Here is a 21,392-nt window from a genome sequence, read left to right on the forward strand (position 1 = left end):
CACTCTCCTCAATGACATCTAAATTTGATAAATTGTGTGCTAATAAACAAGCACATCCATCCAATTAATTAATAAATGATTTTTTTTCATTTTTTGTATTAATAAATACATTTTTTACCTTTTTAAAAATTATTTTATGAAATAAAGGGGAGGCGCCAGATTTGATTTTGTAAGAGCGTACATAAGTGAAACGGCAAATAATTTTCAACAGTATGTGGGACGTAATTTCGGCCGCGTTGCCAGTCGGAGAGCGATAGTCGACTTGTGAGCACGTCAATTTGTTTTGTGATGGCGTCGGAGGAATATATTCTTAAATCGTGTAAAGACGACTAAGAAACGTTCCGCATGTACTTGAAAAAGAAAACATGTCAATGAATACACTATTATTATTACTAATATAACAATAACATAACATTAAATGGACGCGTGTTGAATTTTTATGACAAATTATATTTCGTTCGGCTCGCGTCATTTGCACAATCCGCGCATCGCCTAGTCACGATCTTTTTAGATTTAGACCATGCCTCAGCTGAGGTATAGCCTTAAAGGGGGGGGGGCGTGGTAACATAAATTTTGGGAAACACTGCAGGTAGAAAAATCAGACTATTACCGCTTTTATTTCTAAAATATTTCATATTTAGTTTCGTTGGGTTATAAAATAACCTATTATAATTTGATAAAAGTATAATAAGTACCTATATTTACTTTATATTTTATAAAAACGTATCTATCAATCGTATACCTATTGGTTTATTCATCGTGATATTTGTTATAAAAACATGTGTGTCGAAAATTCGCATTTTTACAACGTTTTTATTAGCTCGTATTCTTATTTGTCCGGTGGTTGTTTATCCGGTACAAATCTTGCAATCAACTTTTAACTAACTTCCCAACTAACTAGACATTTGAAACTTTTAGAATGTATCAGAACACGATGCCAATGCATTTTTTAAATATTTTTAGCCATCTTTAAGGGGAAGCTCTACAGAATCGGCCTTGAGAATTGAAAATATGATTTTTTTTACATGTGGTCCATAATAACTGGTCTACTAGTTAATATAAAAAGGTTGCCGCCAATGTTTGTCTCAATAAACTACCTCCAAGTGAAGCTTGTGAAGTGAAGCTATGGGGTGACCAAAAAATAGTACTTTATAATAAATGTTACTAAATTCAATATGTTTATCAGTTCTTTGGTGGGAAGTATTGCAACTGATATGATGGATATAATAACTTTTTAACCTGAAATTATCCGAGAACTAAACATACGAAGGATGTTGAAATACATATCTACCTACATTTTTATTTCATGTGCTATCCAAAAAAACATTACTAATAAATAGTGTTTATTTGTAATGTTTAGGACCTACGTATTAAAAATAATAAGTATTGTTTAATTCTAATGCATATTTTTTAAAACGTAGAATTTAGTGTCTGTCTATTATAAAAAGAAAGTGACTTTTAATTCATTTTCAGTTAATTCTGTTTTGTATGAAAAGTTATTTCGGAAGAATACCGTAATCTAATCCACTATTATTGGTTGCTAGGGGTCTGGGGTCCTAGCAACTAAATTATTAATATATACGTGCGTTACTATGGAAATCAATATGAATGTCAACATGACATTTCAGTATTATTTCTATCAAGTACAATTTTTTTTGATCGTTTAAGCTAGTCAAGTCAAGTTTATATGATTCAACCAATGACATTATTAATGGACGACGCACTCAATACAGTAGCTAGCAAGTAAATTCGCATGTATAGGTAGACGTCACGCAATTTCCATTATGCGATATCACGCATCGGGAATTTAGAAGCAATATGACCTTTATTGTAATGGCGTTAGAGCAGTGTTTCTAATGTCAATGTTCATTTGAGCGAACCCGTTCGAGCCGAACCGTTCGGCAGACCCAACAAAAAGCATCTGGAATTTACAGCAATATCACCTTTATTGTAATGGCGTTAGAACAGATTATGCCATTCGGCAGACCCGACAATAAAGTAAGTGTCATTTTTTTCCAGATGATTCGTCCATATTAATAATTATTTGTGTTTCATTGGTGTAAGTTTTTTGAACTTTATAACAAAGCAAGCACCTCATAAACTTCAAGGAAAACAGCTGCATTATAATTGGTAAATTGACGTTTAACTGGCGATATGGGTAAGTAATAATATATGATTTATAACCATTGCGTATTAAGTGATTGTTACACAATTACCTAGTATAAACTCTCTGCAAGAACCGAAGGAATGTATTGCAAAATATCGTAAGAATATGCCAAGAATTTATCTGGCCGTAAGTCACCGGGGTCAATGGCGAAATTGTTGAGGTATTATTTATTAATTTCACAACAAATGACCATAGACAATAATATTCCATGAGCAGTTTTAGGGTGCGTTTAGATGCTGTAATTTAAATGAAAATATTATATTGTAATTATTTTATCTATCTAGTATCTGGTTTATGACTAGTCGACGCGGCATTGTGCAAAATTATACCTGCCTAATAAAAGAGTTTCTTAAGACGGTACTTCAGTGAAACGGCAAATAATTTTCAACTATAGGTGCGACGAAATTTTGTACTCGCTGGCAATCGGAGAGCGAACGTAGAGCTGTGAACACGTCAATTTGTTTTGTGATGGCGACGGGGGTATTAATTCTTAAATCGTGAAAAGATGACTAAAAAATATTACCCATTTACTTGAAAAAGAAAACATGTCAATGCATATATTATTATTGTTACTAATATAACAATAAACAGAACATTAAATGGACGCATGTTGGATTTATATGACAAATTATATTTCGTTCGGCACGCGTCATTTGCACAATCCGCGATTCGCCTAGCCACGATCTTTTTAGACCATGCCTCAACTGAGGTACCTATAGCCTTAACGAAAAATCCTTCTAAATGCATTGAAAATGGTTGATTCTGACAGTTATGGATACCAAAGAATTTAGTACCACACTTCCGTGTCCGACACGTCACACGGCACCGATGATTCAGCCATGCAACTCAGTGCATCCAGAATGTATTTAGAATGGAGAATAAATTTTATTTACTTGTGCATTAGAGTCCGCCCACGATGGCCGAGCGGCTTAAGCGTCGGTTTATAAGTCGTGGATCCCAGGTTAGAATCCTGGGTCTGTTAAAAACAAAAAAATTAATAGAAAAACTAATCACATTCGCTTTTTATTCGTAATACTAAGTGGATATTCGCCCTTACGATTATCGTTTTTAAGTACTTTCCTGTAGTGATAAAAATTCACCGTTTTTACACAAAAAAGCTGGTGAGGTAGGTACATATTGTTTTTTCATTAAAATTTCGCCGAAATGGTTGATTAGCCCTTTTTACAAAACAACGAAGATATTTCCGATATAACATTTCACGATGAAGTGTGATACTACGAACTGCATATGTACAAGTTTCCGGACACGTAAAATATTACCTCCAGAGTCCAGACTTACATTGTGTCCAACTGGCGGTGCAGAATGGGTGCAGAGAAAGTGAGCAGAGATGTTGGGAGAGCAATGCTATTCGCGCCCGGGGCCAACACCGAACTAATAAATATGACTAAGGCTTCGGCCACATAGGCAGGTGCCTTGCTTGGTGGCTACGTGCTATGTGACATATCCTAGTAAACGAACGCACACTATTCTATCGCAATGGCACACTGCACTCTTCGCGCCTCGCTACGTGATTAAGAGTCACCTCGTGAGACTACCGGCAAACAAACGTGTTGGTTATTTGTATTGTATCGCCTAGTGATTTTGCCATTGTCATTGAGTTTGCAAGATGGCGGATGTTTCTTCAGTATGACAAACGTCAAACACCGTATATTTTGAGGATATGAATGACGCATGGGATGAATGCATCCAACAAGTTCGAATTAGAGACTTTTTAAATTTAAAACTTAAATTCTCTGTGAGAAGTAGCTTTCTGGTTAATTTTGAGAGTGACATAATATCGTTGTTGACTTGAGCGCTCCCAAATGTCAAATGAATTTGTACCTAAGCACGTAGCCTGCAATGTGGCAGTAGTGTTTTTAGTAGACAAGCATAGCATCTAGAGTTGGGTTTCCCGACGGGAATTCTCGAGAAATTTTCAATCCTGAATCTCGGGAATTGAAATTTTTCACATTTCGGGAACTCCCGGATCTCGAGAATCTTTTCTCGGGACTCGGGATTTCTTTATTATCAAATATTAATTGAAAAAACGATTTTCTATATGAAAAAAAAGGACAGAAAACACAAAACGTGCAAAGACTGATCGGGGCATTTAACACAATTACTATTAAGCCAACGTCGACTCAAAATGAGCGCAATTTTTGCAACATCGGGGAATTTTGTGTATTAAAAGCGTACGCGATTGTTAGACGCAGCGATTGACAGTATGTGTTTTTTGAAATTCCATTTTAATAAGTAATGTTTTGAATTATTTTTGTTTTCCTACTTCTATTTTGTTTGTCTTCTTACATAAATAAAAAAAAATCATATTTTTTTAAATGTGTGTTTTCACACTGATTTTAGGATTTTTACAGGTTTTTTTTAAATTTCCCGATATCTCGAGAATTCCCGAGAATTCTTTTCTGGAAATCCCGAATCTCGAGATTGAGATTTTCTCGAGAAATACCCAACTTTATTTGTACCTAAGCACGTAGCCTGCACTGTGGCAGTAGTGTTTTTAGTAGACAAGCATAGCATCTTGCTCAGGGCTAGCGATGCACCTGCCTATGAGGCCGAAGCCTTACCGAATGCTTGCTACACATACCTACTTTCATCTTCAATAAATTAAATATGTATTTGGATTGACGACTGTAAGTAAATCGCATTTTATTTAACTTCCGCGCCATTTTGATTTAAGTGCCGCCAAATTATCGAAATAATGATCGGATGGCAAACAATACGCAGTAAACACTTTCAAAATAACACAGTGATTCTCCTCAACAATAATTTTCAATTAATACACATTTAATTGGCCCGCTAGACATTCTCTGCGTAGAAAGTTGAAAAAACCTGTAGGCATGAATAGAATTGAGCAAAAAATAAAGATATTCGATTATTGCTTTTGATCGGCGATGGTCAAAACAAGTTTAGTTTGTGGCATGATATGTGTAAACATTAATTTATTAACATACATAACTTTACAACACAATTTTTTTTTGACAAAATACAATGACATTAATATGGACGAATCATCTGGAAAAGAAAAGGACACTCACTTTATTGTCGGGTCTGCCGAATGGCATAATCTGTTCTAAAGCCATTACAATAAAGGTGATATTGCTATAAATTCCTGATGCTTTTTGTTGGGTCTGCCGAATGGTTCGGTTCGAACGGGATCGCTCAAATGAACAATGACGTTAGAAACACTGCTCTAACGCCATTACAATAAAGGTCATATTGCTATAAATTCCCGATGCGTGATATCGCATAATGGAAATTGCGACGTCTACGTATACCTACATGCGAATGCGCGAATTTACTTGCTAGCTACGACACCCAGCAGCATGGCCTCCACAAGGGGGGGGGGGGGCTGACAGGGCTCTAGCCTGGGGGCCCGGCGAGGCGAGTCGACCAGGTAAGTGAGATAAAGACACATAACATATTTGCTTTACTAATAAAGAAAAAGTCGACTGCGGCGCTATTTTCCTTATATTAATATTTTAAATTATGCGGTTGTAAAATACAATTTTTAATTGTGTATCAATACTCGACATCTCCATAATTCAAATGGTTGTATTAAAATATACAATAAAACTTTAAAAAATATACACATTAATTTTCCGCGTACACCATTTGAAAAACGCTACTTTAGAGCGTCACACTGCTTTTATCCTTAGCGATAGGTAGGGGGCCCGCTAAAGATCCTAGCCTAAGGGCCCGCTTTAGGATGTGGGGGCCATGCCCAGCAGGTTTCGAATATGCGCTCTAATAATACGACTGTAGTAATATGACAAGACAAGGGGCGTGGGATGGATCGTGAGAATCTAAAGAAATTGTTTTTAAGTTCGGTACTGTGATTGCAGACAGTATGGTTACATGTAAATTTGACGTAAAACATTTCACCGTGGCACAGTTCGCCATGAACTTTCTATCGGAAAGAGGTGACCGTATACTATATGGTCTTCAATTTTATTAGATTCAATATGAACATTAATACAATGTTCATGGCTGATTTTGGCAAAATTCATGAATTCAAGTATGAAAACCTAACCTAACTTAACAAATAAACCAGCATATCGGCTATTTTCAAAATGTGTTTGCTGCTGGTTTCCTGTAAAGTGTAAACCGATAAGAACCGCGTTTATTTAGACATGAAAGAGTCTGGACGATCTTAAATATACGGCCATATATTTCCGATACACCATTTCACGGTAAAGTGTGATACGGCGAACTGCATACGTACAAGTTGCCGGACAATGACGGTTATAACTGCTGTTTTTTCATTTTTTTAGTTTTCTTCTATAATGTCGTCCAAATTGTACATTCTTTGATGCGGCAAAATATTAGACTATTGGCTACATAGTTCCGTTAAAAGATATCTGCATCTATCTGACCAACTGTGAAAAAAGTTGATATGGCAAAAAGATATATCTGCTTAAAATGCAAGATCAATAAAACTTCAATCTTTTTAAAAGAAATGATTTGAGGTTTGTGTTGGGATGTTAATTCCGCTTATTTTGATATAAAATACTTCAAAATATCGTCTAAACTAGCTCTTGTCAGTCTGATCTCAAAAGTTTGTTTTTGCTCTCCTGTTAAATTGTGTAAACTGCAGTTGAGTCGCTTAGAATCATAACTCACATATTGCAATTTTGTCGTTTTTTAGTTAAATATGCCAAGTGATTCTAAATGAATTAATCTATATACCGAAAAATAGTTGAGTATTAAAAGTCAATTTAAACCATGTGAAAATCGTTGACAAAGTTCATTGTTGGTGTAATATGTCGTATATTTCAAAGAATAGAGTTTTGTCACCAACGCCTTCCTAACCAATCGGGGAGCTCTATTTCTCATAGTATGCTGTATGTCTGCAACGTTAGGAGTATTAGGTATATATATTTTTTAAAAAAAAAAGTTATTCGACTCTCTCACTCGTTAATATTCTAGGGAGTTCAATACTGTTCTTCTAATTACAAAAAATAGTGCTCTGTTGGTTTTTAGCGATTATCTCAAAACTTGATTTTTGGAATATGTGAGTTATGATTCTAAGCGACTCAGTTATGTTATAACTTATAACCGTTTGCCATCACAGTAACGAGTTACTGGATCTATAACCAAAACACCTCGAGCCCATCTCCATAGTAGACAGGAATAAAAACTTCTTGACATAATATTATTCTCATTGTATTTATACAGATTTTAGATTTTTCATTATAGCCATTATTGACTACCAACTACTTCTTCGTATTTCGCTGATCAATATATATTTTAGAACCTGTTTATAAGTTTGATCACTCCAAATGGTAAATTTAACGAGATTTCAATTTATTATAATCTCATTTACAAGATGGCGAACATGGAACAGCTGATGTTCGAATTTAGGTGCATTCCTTCAAATATTTGAAACAAATGACAACCATAATAATATTATGTTACAGACCTACAAACTTATCTGAAGAATGGGATGGGGGAGCCACTGTCGAAAACTACCCAATCAAGACTCGTAACTGGACAAAATCTGACACTCGAATGAAATTTTCAAAATGGCGTAATATGGTAGTTCGTAGTTTCATTTTTGGCCATTCTACAGATACGTCTGTAGGTCTGTACTACATTATTACACTATGTTCGAATTTTAAATGATCATATCGGAAAAACGTCAAAAAAATAAATAGGTACACGGTTCTAAAAAAAATAATATATAGATTGATATCAGTTTTAAAATATAATGCACATATTTACATTATCTTGTTTATGACTTTCGTTTTGACGACTATGTATCCTTGATTTCAATTAATATAATATGACTACTAACTCAGGCGTAGGATAATAGGTATATACCTAGTATCTAGTATACCAGGGTTGGCGAACCTTTTTACGTACGCGTGCCAAAATTTCCCAAAAAATATTTTTCGACTGTCTGGTGTTTTTCAAGGTGAAAAAAGGTTTTTTTAAAGTTTTCTAAAACAATACTTTATAAAAATTCCATTAAAATAGCTTAAAAATTACATTTGAGTTCTTGATATTCTATATTCGATCGTATTTCTAGCCGTAGGCATATCTTTTATTATTTGAATATTTCGTTCCTTGTTTTAAAATTCTCAAAGATATCGTGGAAGCATTTTAAATCACTCTTCTTTCATATTATTTTCTCCATCACTGAACGGTTTTCCATTTTTAGAGCTTATGTTTGAGGTAAAATAACAAACAGTTTTTGATAATTAATTTCATAATTTTTGTTGATTGATTTTTTTTATTTTTAATTGCCCAATCCTAAGTACAGAGCTATGCAATTGCATATTTACATTAAACGTAATGATTATTCTTGAAAATGATTTGCCTGCTATTTTTTATACAATGCGATTTGTCATTTTATGCATGAATTTCGTCGTTTCCGTTTGCGCATCGATTGGTAAACATAATATGAAAAACCGAAGAAAATACTCATGGCTATGTCGTCATTATTTTTACTCATATATTTATTAGTAAAACGTTTTTATAAAAAAAAAATGTTTTTAAATAAGTACTTATAAATATAAACATAGTAATTTCTTTTCTCTTCAAAATGAAACATTCGCGTGCCATGCAAAATCATCTCGCGTGCCATAGGTTCGCCATCCCTGTAGTATACCAATACCCAGATACTGTAACGAGAAAATATAATATTCATAAACCTGTATGATTTAGTGTAATATTATTTTGTGGTATTGTATTTTTGGAGTCATATTTATCATAATATTACCTATTACCTATAATATTGACCAACTATCCTTGCATTTATACTATAAATATACATGTTGCTTCATTCGAACTTGACCCGCGGTTTAATTCGGCAATATAAATGTTAAAGGCGATGCAAATTTGCATAAGATTAACGGTACATGATGCGTATACTTAATAAAAAATCACGCAACCATGCTTAGTGACAGCCCAATAAACATAATCGAAGAATATAATGTTATGTTACTTATAATAAATGGTAGTATTAATATTATTTGAAAATATTTACCTACTGTCCTTGTAACATGTAACCAGAAAATAGCATTCTTCTATTCTAAACAATAATTTTGGTGGACATTTTGATTTCGTAGATTTACCATCTCCTCGAATAATCGTTTAAAAGTGTAGATTTAGTAAGTGTATTCGTGTACGCTTATGATTTTTCATTTTTTTCGATTCTCAAGATTACCAGAATTCTCCGGATTGTTATGTAAGATGTAATGTAGATTTTATAACTAGAACCAATTTTTTGTTACGAATTTCCCAATTTTTGTTCAAAATTAAAATTAGAATCTTTTTATAATATTTTCCATCCAGAATCAAAATCGACAGAGCTTTTTATACAGGTATTATTTTAGCTATTCCGGCAAAAGTTTTCACTGACAAATTACTCTAAAACGATAGATACTGGCATGAAATAATACTCAGTTGACAACGCTACGTCCAAATCGCATTTATATATACATACCTATATATAATATATATTTCCCTGGTAAATAAATCTCGAATTCTCGACATTTTCATTGATTCTCAAGAAATAAAAATTTTGAAATTTATGAACAAAAAATCTCGAGAAACTAACATCACTTTTTATCATGATTTTTTAAATAATTCAATGCAATCTTCAATACGCTGACGTACAGTCACGACTCTCGATGATAGATGTGTATGCGGTGGCTGCTTGCTTTAGGCGACTACAACTGCTTTTCCCTTATCTCAGACAATACGGGTCAATATCGGATATAACTCTCCCTCTGCTTGACAAACGGACCAATCCGCCGAATCGCCGATCGACATAAATTTGTGGTTTCGGGTATTCGGCAGTAAATGTCATAGAAACCAAAAATCTTGGAACAGGAAATGGGAAAATGAGAGGTGAAGAGCCGAGCCCTAAGTCATGAACTTGTTCCTATCGATTCACCGTAGTTTCGAATCCCATATATTATTATGCTTATGTGGCGAATCGCAGGATGTTAATCATATCTTATCGGAGACATAATATCGGTTGATATTATGTCTCCCGACCACCCGATTTCTACGAGGGAAATTTGTTTAGCTTTTAGTATATTTCCGGTGTTAAAGATGTTTCTTCCAATCTAAACTCGACCGAAGTAGTAATAATGAAAGTCAAACTATCCTGTCCACTTAAGGGCGAGCAATCAGTGTCCTGGGGTTTTTTTCCAAGAATCATCCCAGTACAGTATAATGAAATCTAGGGGCGGCAGGTTATATGAAAGTATGGTGAAACAGGCAGGTTATATAAAAAGTATGGTGAGGCAGGCTGGTAATCAATTTTCGGCAAAATTTATTAACAACATTATTAATTATATGGGTACGTTATAATGACCGAAGTAAATCCTCCGTGATGCCCTGAATTTTTTTTATCGCGTCGCTATTTCTCGTAAGTTGTCGGCAATTCTTGGCCTGCTTAATTCAGTTGTATGAGAAAGCCGATTCCTTGCCCCTCTTTTTTATTTAATATCTCTAAGAAGGACATCCATGGCATAATATTAGCAATAACAAGCTTGAACAAAAATATGAAAAAACAGTATCTTGAGCATAATATCTTCCCTTTCAGAGCACATTCTTGGACATACCCAGAGGAAGTGGTTTGCACCCTGTAGTTTTCCACCAAATGGACATATTGGTCGAGTGACAAGTTCAAACTCAAACACCTTGGCAGCGAATCAACCATGGCCAGTCAAGAATTGACTGGTGTAATGGTCAAGAGTCAAGCCGGTTATCTAGAATCGCCATTGAACATCAAGGATTTGAGTTACCCCATCTCCACCCGCCATGTATATGCAGCCGCGGTTTGTGCACAGCCGCCTTCCATAACGCTATAAACATGTCAGAATAAAAAGATTTTAGTGCCACACTTCCTTGTCCCGAAGCGATGCTGCACGGGACTGATGTAGCAACCATACACCATAGTGCCAAATAATTTTCAACTGTACGCGCGACGAAATTTTGGACTCGCTGCCATTCAGTGAGAGAATGTTGACCCAGGAACACGTCACTTTGCTGCGTGATGGCGACGGGTCAATTAATTCTAAAATCGTGTAAAGATGACTAAAAACGTTACCCATTTACTTTAAAACTAAAACATGTCAATGAATATATTATTATTGTTACTAATAGAACAATAAACAGAACATAAAATGGACGTATGTTGGATTTATATGACAAATAATATTTCGTTTGACAGGCGTCATTTTCACCCGCCACCCGCAATCCGCGCATCGCCTAGCAACGATCTTTTTAGACCGTGCCTCAACTAATGCATGGCCTTAAAGAAAGAGTTATAGAAAATAAATAAAAGGTTTGTGTGGTAAAGGTACTCCCTGATTCGATGATTTGGCAGAATGAAGGACGCTACAGGCATCTTGATACCTCAGCCGTGCGGATGGCGAAAAGAATAATATATCGCTTAGCTAGCGAGGAGAACTTTTGAATTAAGCTCAATAATGAGAAATATTTTCCAAAGCATTTCCATCAAGTATCATGATCGTAGGGTCACGGAACTTACCTTAAACAGCTGTTTGCCCCGAATCGAAACATTCTGATTAGCCGCGATTGGAAAAAAAATGTCGTAAGAATCGATATAGAAACCGGATAAAGTAGCCACTCGGTTCACCTCGGTTCGACGAATCGCAGAGCGGGGTCACTTCCGAAAGTGTCTGGCAGGCCACATTTCTTCGCCGAGCGATGTGTCACGAGTGTCATAGAATGGTGACACACGTACGCCGGGCCGGGCACGCATGCGCGGGGACATTATGCTGCCCGAGGTGTCATTCACACGGTACGACTTGCAGTTCGCGGTCAACTTTTTAATTAATACGTACAGAGTAGGTGCGCAAACATTAAGGAAAACAAACCGCATACGAGTTAGTCTTCCTTAAACAATATACATATTATGTATTTGCCAGACCCAGGATTCTAACCTAGGATCCACAACATTATAAGCCGATACATAAGCCATCGTGGGCATTTTGATTTAGACATTGGTAAATCACTAAACTTGTTCTATTTCTAATGTCATCGCTCGGCCATCGTGTGATGATAGAATTAATGTATGTAAGGGGCATTTACATTCAATTTTTAATTTATCAAACATATTATCTCCATCATAATAATATGCTAATTCAAATAGCAAAGAAAAAACTCCTCAACTTTAACACATATTATTATGTACCTTAGATATTGAATTTCCAAGACAGAAAATAGCTAATTAATATAGTATGTATGTTAAAATGTATATTAATTTATATCTAGTTGGATCTGCGAGCCTGCTGGTGTATTAGATCTTTAGTTGTGAAACAAGAAATTCTACCTCAATCTCACAATGTAAATAATAATGACTTTTTTTAATAGCAGTCTTTTTGTTTCTTTTATTTTGTGAACTGTCAATTAATGGTGGAACTGCATTGTATTGTTGTTTTAATTTAATAAAACGCATTTTTTTCTGTAGTACTTATTCCACTTTAATGTCCAACCACATTAATTTTAAATTAATTTGTTATTGGGAAGGTATTATTGGACGGATAATTTATGTACCTATTGTAATATTATTTCTGTCGCTTTGGATTTTGTTTGATAAATATTGTTTAAAAAAAATGTATTCAGTTGAAAATGTCCCTCTGAGGCGGACAAAACCGGTCCTAATTTATTGATTAAAAGTGGAATAAGTACTACAAAAAAAATGCGTTTTATTAAATTAAAACAACAATACCAGTCTTTTTGAGAAAATCTAACATTTTTTCTGTCATTTAGCTTATTTTCTTATTCCGACATATTTTACAACGTTTTTATTAGGTCGTATTCTTGTTTGTCCGATGGTTGTTTATCCAGTACAAATCTTGCAATCGATTTTCAACTAACTTCCCGACTAACTAGACATTTGAAACTTTTAGAATATATCAGAACACGATGCCAATGCATTCTTTTAGTAATTTTAGCCATCTTTAAGTAGAATTGAATTCATCTTCAGTTAATTCTGTTTTGTATGAAAAGTTATTTCGGAAGAAATATGTAAAAAAGTAAAACACTATTGGTTGCTAGGGGTCTGGGGTCCTAGCAACTAAATTATTAATATATACGTGCGTTACTATGGAAAACAATACGATATGTCAAAATGACATTTCAGTAAGTATTCTATATTTTATTCAGTATTTCTAACAAGTACAAAATTTTTTGATCGTTTAAGCTAGTCAAGTTTATATGATTCGACAGAAAATTTAAAAACGTTGTATATAAAAAGTTATTTTTATCTTGTAATTATTTGTAAATACAGTTTGCAACACTGGTCATATAATTTCATTATTTTATAAGGTTCGATATTACTGCATTCCATAAGACACCGTGCAGCGGGAATATACCGGCAAGTTCCATCGCCAACATCGAACCGTATAATCGAAAAATCACTCCTTCGACGCGCCTAACGGGATATACGCATACGTCATCGGCGAATATTTTGCGGAAACGTTTATATCGTGTAAATATACCGGTCGTGTTTAACGCATGACCAGAGTCCAATATATAATAATATTATTAATTAACTACAAACTCCTACGTATGTAAATTTCCTCACTGGAAAACCGTAATATATATATATTTTTTTATATCGGACATTGCGAAGAATTCCGTTATAACATATTACTTCCCAAGATAATATATTTCCCATATTATTTTGCTATCTATTATGAAGGAAGGTGTTTGTTTCTTTGCATGATTTATACCAGGTATGTCCAACGCATCGGTCACGGGATGGATTTTGTCGATAGCACAAATTAGACCATATGAATTGAGTCGTTAATACATAATATGTAAAAAATGAGTATCTACATTCAATAGTAATATAGACTGTGTTTAAGGGCGGACGTGCTCAGCGTGGGTCAAAATGGAGCTTTTATTCTATTTTCAAATCATGAACCTGGACATTCCTTAAGCGTTGTATATAATCTATTTATATAATTTTGAAGCCTTATTATCCTTTATATTTATTTTAAACATTTGATGACTGCATAAAGTATTTTTATTACATAAAATAGTAGTCTTTTAAACCTCTCGCTCTAACGTTTTAGAATATAGTCATATTTCAGTACATAAATGTGCAGTGGTGTTAAGATTTTTTACATTTATTTATTTTTAATCGCATTTATAAAACCATCAGTATAATTTATGTCGACATTATTATAGTTAAATATTTACGATACAAAATTATATTGATAATCTCTGTGATCCCAAATTTGACAAGAATTAGGCATTTTATTATTCAAAAAATGGGCAAGATTAACACATTTGAAGATAATTCTAAAGATACTCATTATAAGCTATGTCTTTGACCATTCAAGTGTGATAAACATCCTACGAATAATGATTGGTTTATAATAATTATTGACCTAAGAATAAGGTAGTGTTTTTTGAAATACGCCAATTCTTTTGGCATTCCCCAGTGGTTAAAAGCTACAACATACGGCCGTAGCCATAAATTGACAAACTAAAACTGAAGTAGGGAGTAAGATCGTGTTAACGCGCGTGTTTGAACATGTACCTAACCTAACCGAAAAAAAAACGATTTTTTTAAACGGTACATGTTCAACATTGCTTTAAGAACTGCGACTGTGTTTTTTTCTATTTGATTTCTCGCGCCATTTTTTTGAAATTGTTACCGTGGTTGTTCTCTTTCTGAAAACGGGATATTTCGGCGTCCTGAAGCTGTGCCTGGGGACATCGGGATAGGCTACCTAAAACGTCACGTTATCTATACAATACACTACATTTTGACTGATATGAGCTTGAATGTGCGTCTTCTTACCTTGCCATTGATGAGCGCCTGCACGATGACAACCTGCGCGGCCTTGTGAGTCTCCAAGACCTCACCGGGGAGACTGTGGCCCACGCCTGGGTCGAACCAGACGGCCGCTCCCGTGGGCCAGTCCATATCGACTTCGCTTGCCGTCGCCGGCTCGTCAGCGGCCGAGGGTGGAATGATTATGCCGCCTCATAACACCTAAAAAATAGAAAAAAGAAATATTAGAATACAACGCACTATTATGCATAAAATCAATAAGTAGATAACAGATTCTAATTAGAGAAACCGCAACTTCCTCTGATAACAACAGCATCCTCTTTGATATCGATAATATTGTTAATTTAAATATTGATTCAATTATTTTAATTAATTCCAGAAAACCACAAACAATAATATAATGTTATTTGTGTTGATAATTAGAAGTTTTTAGAATATTATTTCTTTCCATATATGAACCATTGCACACGTAATGAATTTGTTAGTTCTCTGTCAACCATTGTACCTCTTGTATTGTAAGCTGGCTTTCTGTTAGTTGTAATATCGGTATTACTGTAATTCTTCTCCGTTTAATAAATCGAAACGTCTATCAAAAGTTCTTCTCTTTCAATTTGATATCTCATGTGAAGTTTTCCGCTCTCTTTTCGCTATTCCTGACAAAACAAAAGAGACTTTAACAGAGTCCTATTTCCATAGTCCTCTGTATAATAATAAAATAGCAAATAATACGTTTACACGTAGAAAGAGTATTTAAATTCGTAATTACGAAACCTAAAAGAACTAGTGAAAGCGATAATCTATTTTACTTAAACTACTCCGCTTTTTGGGGACGTAACAGTACGATAATATAAGGAAAGGTAGAATAAGATTTTATTCATTGCCCAAGCCGTTGGTGAACTGATACGACTGGACCAGGATAGAGGGAACTACAGCAATTTGGTCGCCGAAAGTATTCAAGGAGACAGCCCAGCGGTTTTAAATGTTCTTACTTGAACTTATACAATTTTAATGGCATATCTATATATCAATCAAATTCGCGAGCGATGACTTTTTGTGGGCATTCTATATTTAAAAAAAGTACTTTATTCCTTACTTTATTTTCTACATGAGTTACGAGTTTTAAACTTAATGAATCTTGAAACAATGTGTAAGTCTTACATTCTAAATATTTTTTTTCTTTGTTACTATATACCCAATTGCACAATAAATAAACAATAATAATCAAATTATTTTAATGAATATTTTTGGGCATTTGCAGATGATGCTGGTTGGTTTTTAAATTTCAATTAAACCCTACCTAACCAAACCATAATAGTTAAGGAATACTATGGGCGATCCTACAAAAATAGGGCACACTTTTTCAGTCATCCTTATTAAATTTGTTTTCGTTGAATTACGAATACATAATATTACAGATTGTGTTGGTCAGTTTTTTTTTAATTCATCAAGACCTGCATAACCAAACCATAATTTATAAAAAAAAATCTTATATCTATAAAATCTCTAAAATTATGTATGTTTTGATGGCATCATTTTAGATATTCTAAAGATAAACGAATATTTTTTGACTATTATCTACTCATCATCAGCCGGGGTCAATCCACTGCTGGATGAAGGCCTCCCCAAGCTTTCTCCAACTCCCTCGGTCCTGTGTAGTACGCTGCCACGTACTTCCGCCGAACTTTACCAGTTCGTCAATCCAGCGGCTTTTAGGGCGACCCTGTGGCCGTTTCGTGCCCCTTGGGTACCACTGGATGACGGTATTTGTCCAGCGGCCGTCCTTTCGGCGAGCAATGTGCCCCGCCCATCTCCATTTCAGCTGTTTGGCAACGTCTATTACATTGCGTACTCTTGTCTGCTTCCTAACCCATTCGTTTCTCTTACGGTTCTTTCGCGTGATGCCCAACATACACCTCTCCATGCCTCGCTGTGTGACTCTTAGCCTTTGGACATCTCTCGTGTTGAGGGTCCACGTCTCGCAGCCATACGTGAGCACGGGTAGCACACATTGGTTGAACACCCTACGCTTAAGACATAATGGTAGGTCACTCTTGAAGATACTATTCAGACGTCCGAAAGCACTCCATCCCAGCTTTGTTCTTCGAGCAATTTCATCGTGCATGCTTCCGTCTATGGACACCTGCTGTCCGAGATATACGTAGCTGCTGACTTGCTCGAGTTGGCTGCCAGAAATACAGATAATCGCAGGGTCCGAAAAACAGTTCCTCATCACTTTTGTCTTTGCGACATTTATCTTCAGACCGACCGTTTGACTGACATCCGCGAGTTCTTGCATTCTACCTTGGAGGTCTTTCGGGTCTTGTGAGAGTATCTACTATGACTTGGTTTAGGCAGGGTTTAATTGAATTTAAAAAAACTAACAAACACTACCTACTCATTGTAGTATTAGTTCAAAGCCTGTCAAGATTTAGTGTGCACTATTCATGTCGGATCTTAACAACCTAACTCCACTCTTCGCCACTGATAGATAAGTAGGTATGTACCTATATAAAGTATTTTAAGAAATAGGAACCGAATTTCATTCGATTTTCCACAGTAACTGAAACCAAAATACAATCAAACCTTTTTTTATAAAATATATTTTATAGATCTAAACAAGGAGGATAGTAAGAAATCCAGAGATTCCACAGTTTCGCGCGTCCTGTGAATTCCGTAAATCGTGTGTTCATTGTGTTGGATTTTTCGCACGCAAAAATATGTCATAATATTATAAAGATAAAATTATTCTGTGTATGCTTACATATTATCACTTATCAGTGTACAGTTAGTACGGCTAGGTATTTTCGAACGCGGTGACATTCTATTATGGCACAAGGTGAAAACTGTAGGAAGTCGACAATACTTGTCAATATTCTTTCGATTCGATTTGACTGGCAGAACACGTACAGAATTTACCGAATCACCTACATACCTACATATCTCGCATTTTTAACTCGTCGGTTAAGTTTGACTTAGCATATTGTGAACGGGCAAAACGTACAAAGTGAGTACCTAGTTTCCTTTTGGACTAAGTGATCGCATAATTTTCCTATAATTCATTGGGTATTTTTATTCCTTCGACATGGTGGCAACCCCGGATGGGAGGATCCGTGGTATATTGATCGCTAAGGAAAATAAAATTATAGGTACCTGCAAACAATAATTATCACTCTTAGAGTATACGTTTTATAACTTTGCACTTTTTTGCAATTTTTACTACACTGATATACCTCTTCGCCTGATAACCTCGCATAAAATTAGATCAAATGATATTCATTTGTATTAATACCTTGGACGCTGAAGACGCACCTGGCGCGTAATGACCAGGCGGCCAATCGATGTAATTAACGTGCATTTTAAAGGTGGTAATTAAAAAAACATTATCTAGTCAGCAGCGAATGAGTTTTAATATGTAATAATCAATGACATTAATATGGACGAAGCATCTGGAAAAAAATGACACTCACTTTTTTGTCGGGTCTGCCGAATGGCATAATCTGTTCTAATGCCATTACAATAAATGTGATATTGCTATAAATTCCCGATGCTTTTTGTCGGTTCTGCCGAATGGTTCGGTTCGAACGGATTCGCTCGAATTTGACAACAATTTGTCAACATTGACACTAGATACACTGTTCTAACGCCATTACAATAAAGGTGATATTGCTATAAATTCCCGATGCGTGATATCGCACAATGGAAATTGCGTGACGTCTACCTATACAAGTGCGAATGTCGCTATGCGCGAATTTACTTGCTAGCTACTGTATTGAGTGCGTTGTCCATTAATAATGTCATTGGTAGTAATAAATAAATAAATAGATAGGTATGTAAAAAAAATATTTTGAGAATTTATTACATCATTTTCATCCTAGAGCCGGAGTGCAAAGTTATGAAGCATATACTCTACTGCCTGTGAACAAATTACCAAAAGCCTCAAAATGAAATTGAGATACCCACGAGGTTTTAAATTGATCATTTCTTATGCGATCACATGACGAAAAGCATGGATGTCAGCCATGTTCATAAATAAACATGAGCGCTGGTTAGATGTAATATGGACATTGATGTTAATGGCCCCACCAACCCACACCCGGTCTTAATCGGGTATATCGTGGAACTCTATGTTTAGTTATGAAGCACCAACATTTTATTATGATACTATCCACCGTGGGTACTTGATAGAATTTAAATTGAAATTCTAATGGATTGAAGTTTTGTACTATTCCATTTCAGTCGTTTTAGTGGACCGAGGGTAGTGGCGCGAGCTTGTGCTTGCTCTATGCGCCAATACTGGGGCGTGGCAGGGTGAAAAAAAGATGTAGGTACATAAGTGATGCTGAAATTACAATTTTTATAAAAAATTTTTTTTTAATATTGACGAGTTTTTTTATTTTTAGGGACGGTATTTTTAAGATTTTGCATGGAGATAGCTGAGTACCTTGGGGCGGACCTGCTATAAGCCAGTGGCGAAGGGTGGAGGTAGGCTGTTAATATCCGACATAAATAGAGCACATTAAACTTAGTCAGTCATTCGTATTTGTTTTTATTGAACTAAGACTACAATTTAGAGATGGTGATGGTTACTTTTTAAACATCAATTAAATCTTGCCTAAACTAAACCATAATCGTTTTGGTATGTTATGACCTTATGAGTGTTATGACAATGAGTGATTGGACAAAATAGTGCACTCATATTGATCATTCATCATACATTGATCAATCATTCATACTTATTTGTTTTCGAGAAATTAAGAATACATATTACACAAGTTGTTGGTTAGTTTATCAAAATTCATTAAGCCTTGCCTAGACCAAACCATAGTAGATAAAAATATTATTCTATATATAAAATATCCAACATTATCTATGATTCAATGGCATAACTTTAGATATTTTATAGATAAACGATTATTTTTTGACTATTATCTATTATGGCTTAGTATTCGCAGGGTTTAATTGAATTTAAAAAAATCTAACCAGCACCATCTGTAAATAATTGTAGGCTTAGTTAAATGAAAACAAATACGTATGACCAATGACATTTAATAATGTCATTGCGTATGACTGATAAAAGTTATTGTGCACAATTTATATCGGATTTAAACAGCCTACCTCCACCCTTCGCCACTGCTATAAGCTTAGTAAAAAGTAACAATAAAGGCGTATCACACAGGTAGATAGAAAGTGCGTGTTGATACGTTAACGTTTATGGCCCAAGATTAACCACTTTCCAAAACCAATATTTTTTGTAACCACACTACTTCTAAACCAAGTATGAACCAGTATTTAAACTACTTGTAAGAGATGTACTCTTTCTCGAGATGAATGAAAACCAGCAAAATGTTTAAAAGAATAAAACGAGACCATTATATTTTATATTGCGTTGTGGTTTGCGAATAATTATTTTCAGCAGATATATAATATAAGTACGTATGTATTGGCCGTGGACTTGATTTCGCATAGGAAGTCTCACGGAAATGTTCGCGGTTTGCTAATTGTATGGAAGCTTTTAAACTACCTATCGATAAACAAACATGAAGAGTATCCAACTGGACATTGACCATTCGATGAATTTCTTCAACTGAAATACCATTTCATCAGTGGTGGGTTTATAGACGCGGAGACACGACGCACTGAGCGATTTTGAGGCCCCACGATAAAAAATAAAATAGGAATCATAAAAAAAGCATTAGTACAGACAGTGGCGCGTTTCTTTAACGCAAGTGACGCATTGGATTCGTCAGAAAATTTACGTCCTGAATTTTGATTTGTTATGTTCACAATGTTTTGTTTTCTTAAGAGCATACTTCAGTGAAACGGCAAATAATTTTCAACAATAGGTGCGACGAAATTTCGGACTTGCTGCTAATCGGAGAGCAATAGTCTAGCTGTGAACACGTCAATTTATTTTGTGATGGCGTCGGGGGAATTAATTCTTAAATTGTGTAAAGATGACTAAAAAACGTTACCCATTTACTTAAAACAGAAAACATGTCAATGACTATATTATTATTATTACTAATAGAATAATAAACATAACATTAAATTGACGCGTGTTGAATTTTTGTGACAAATTATGTTTTGTACTGCACGCGTCGTTTGCACAATCTTCGCGTCACGATCGTTTTAGACCGTGCCCCAGCTGAAGTATAGCCATAATAAATAAATAAATATCCTTCTGTCTTGCGCTGATCTGGTTGCTTCAAACATGTATAGCTGTCCTTCTATTGCCACTATCACTCCATTTGGAGGGTGCACGCCCACGCGACTTTCTTCCATCAACCATAGATTAAATCGACGCAACCATTGATCTACCATTGCTCAAAGATGTCTTCAAACAAACAGATCGAAGAATTGAAGAACGCGTCTCATGCAGAGAGATGTTCTTTATGACCAACTCTTCATATATTGAAT

At 35.1% G+C, this 21,392-nt stretch overlaps 1 protein-coding gene across 1 annotated transcript in view; it reads right to left on the reverse strand.

Annotated features, from left to right (window-relative positions):
- Positions 1 to 21,392, reverse strand: part of Myo10A (unconventional myosin 10A) — a 257,780-nt gene that overhangs the window by 198,531 nt on the left and 37,857 nt on the right. Inside the window, exon 2 of the mRNA XM_085949682.1 lies at positions 14,982 to 15,176. Within this exon, the coding sequence (XP_085805808.1) occupies positions 14,982 to 15,107 (126 nt within the window). The 5' untranslated portion in view covers positions 15,108 to 15,176. The remainder of the gene's footprint in view (positions 1 to 14,981; positions 15,177 to 21,392) is intronic.

The sequence above is a fragment of the Rhyacophila brunnea genome, unplaced genomic scaffold (genome assembly GCF_057557595.1).
Source record: "Rhyacophila brunnea isolate RB1 unplaced genomic scaffold, BYU_Rbru_1.0 scaffold_22, whole genome shotgun sequence".
Lineage (NCBI taxonomy): Eukaryota > Metazoa > Arthropoda > Insecta > Trichoptera > Rhyacophilidae > Rhyacophila > Rhyacophila brunnea.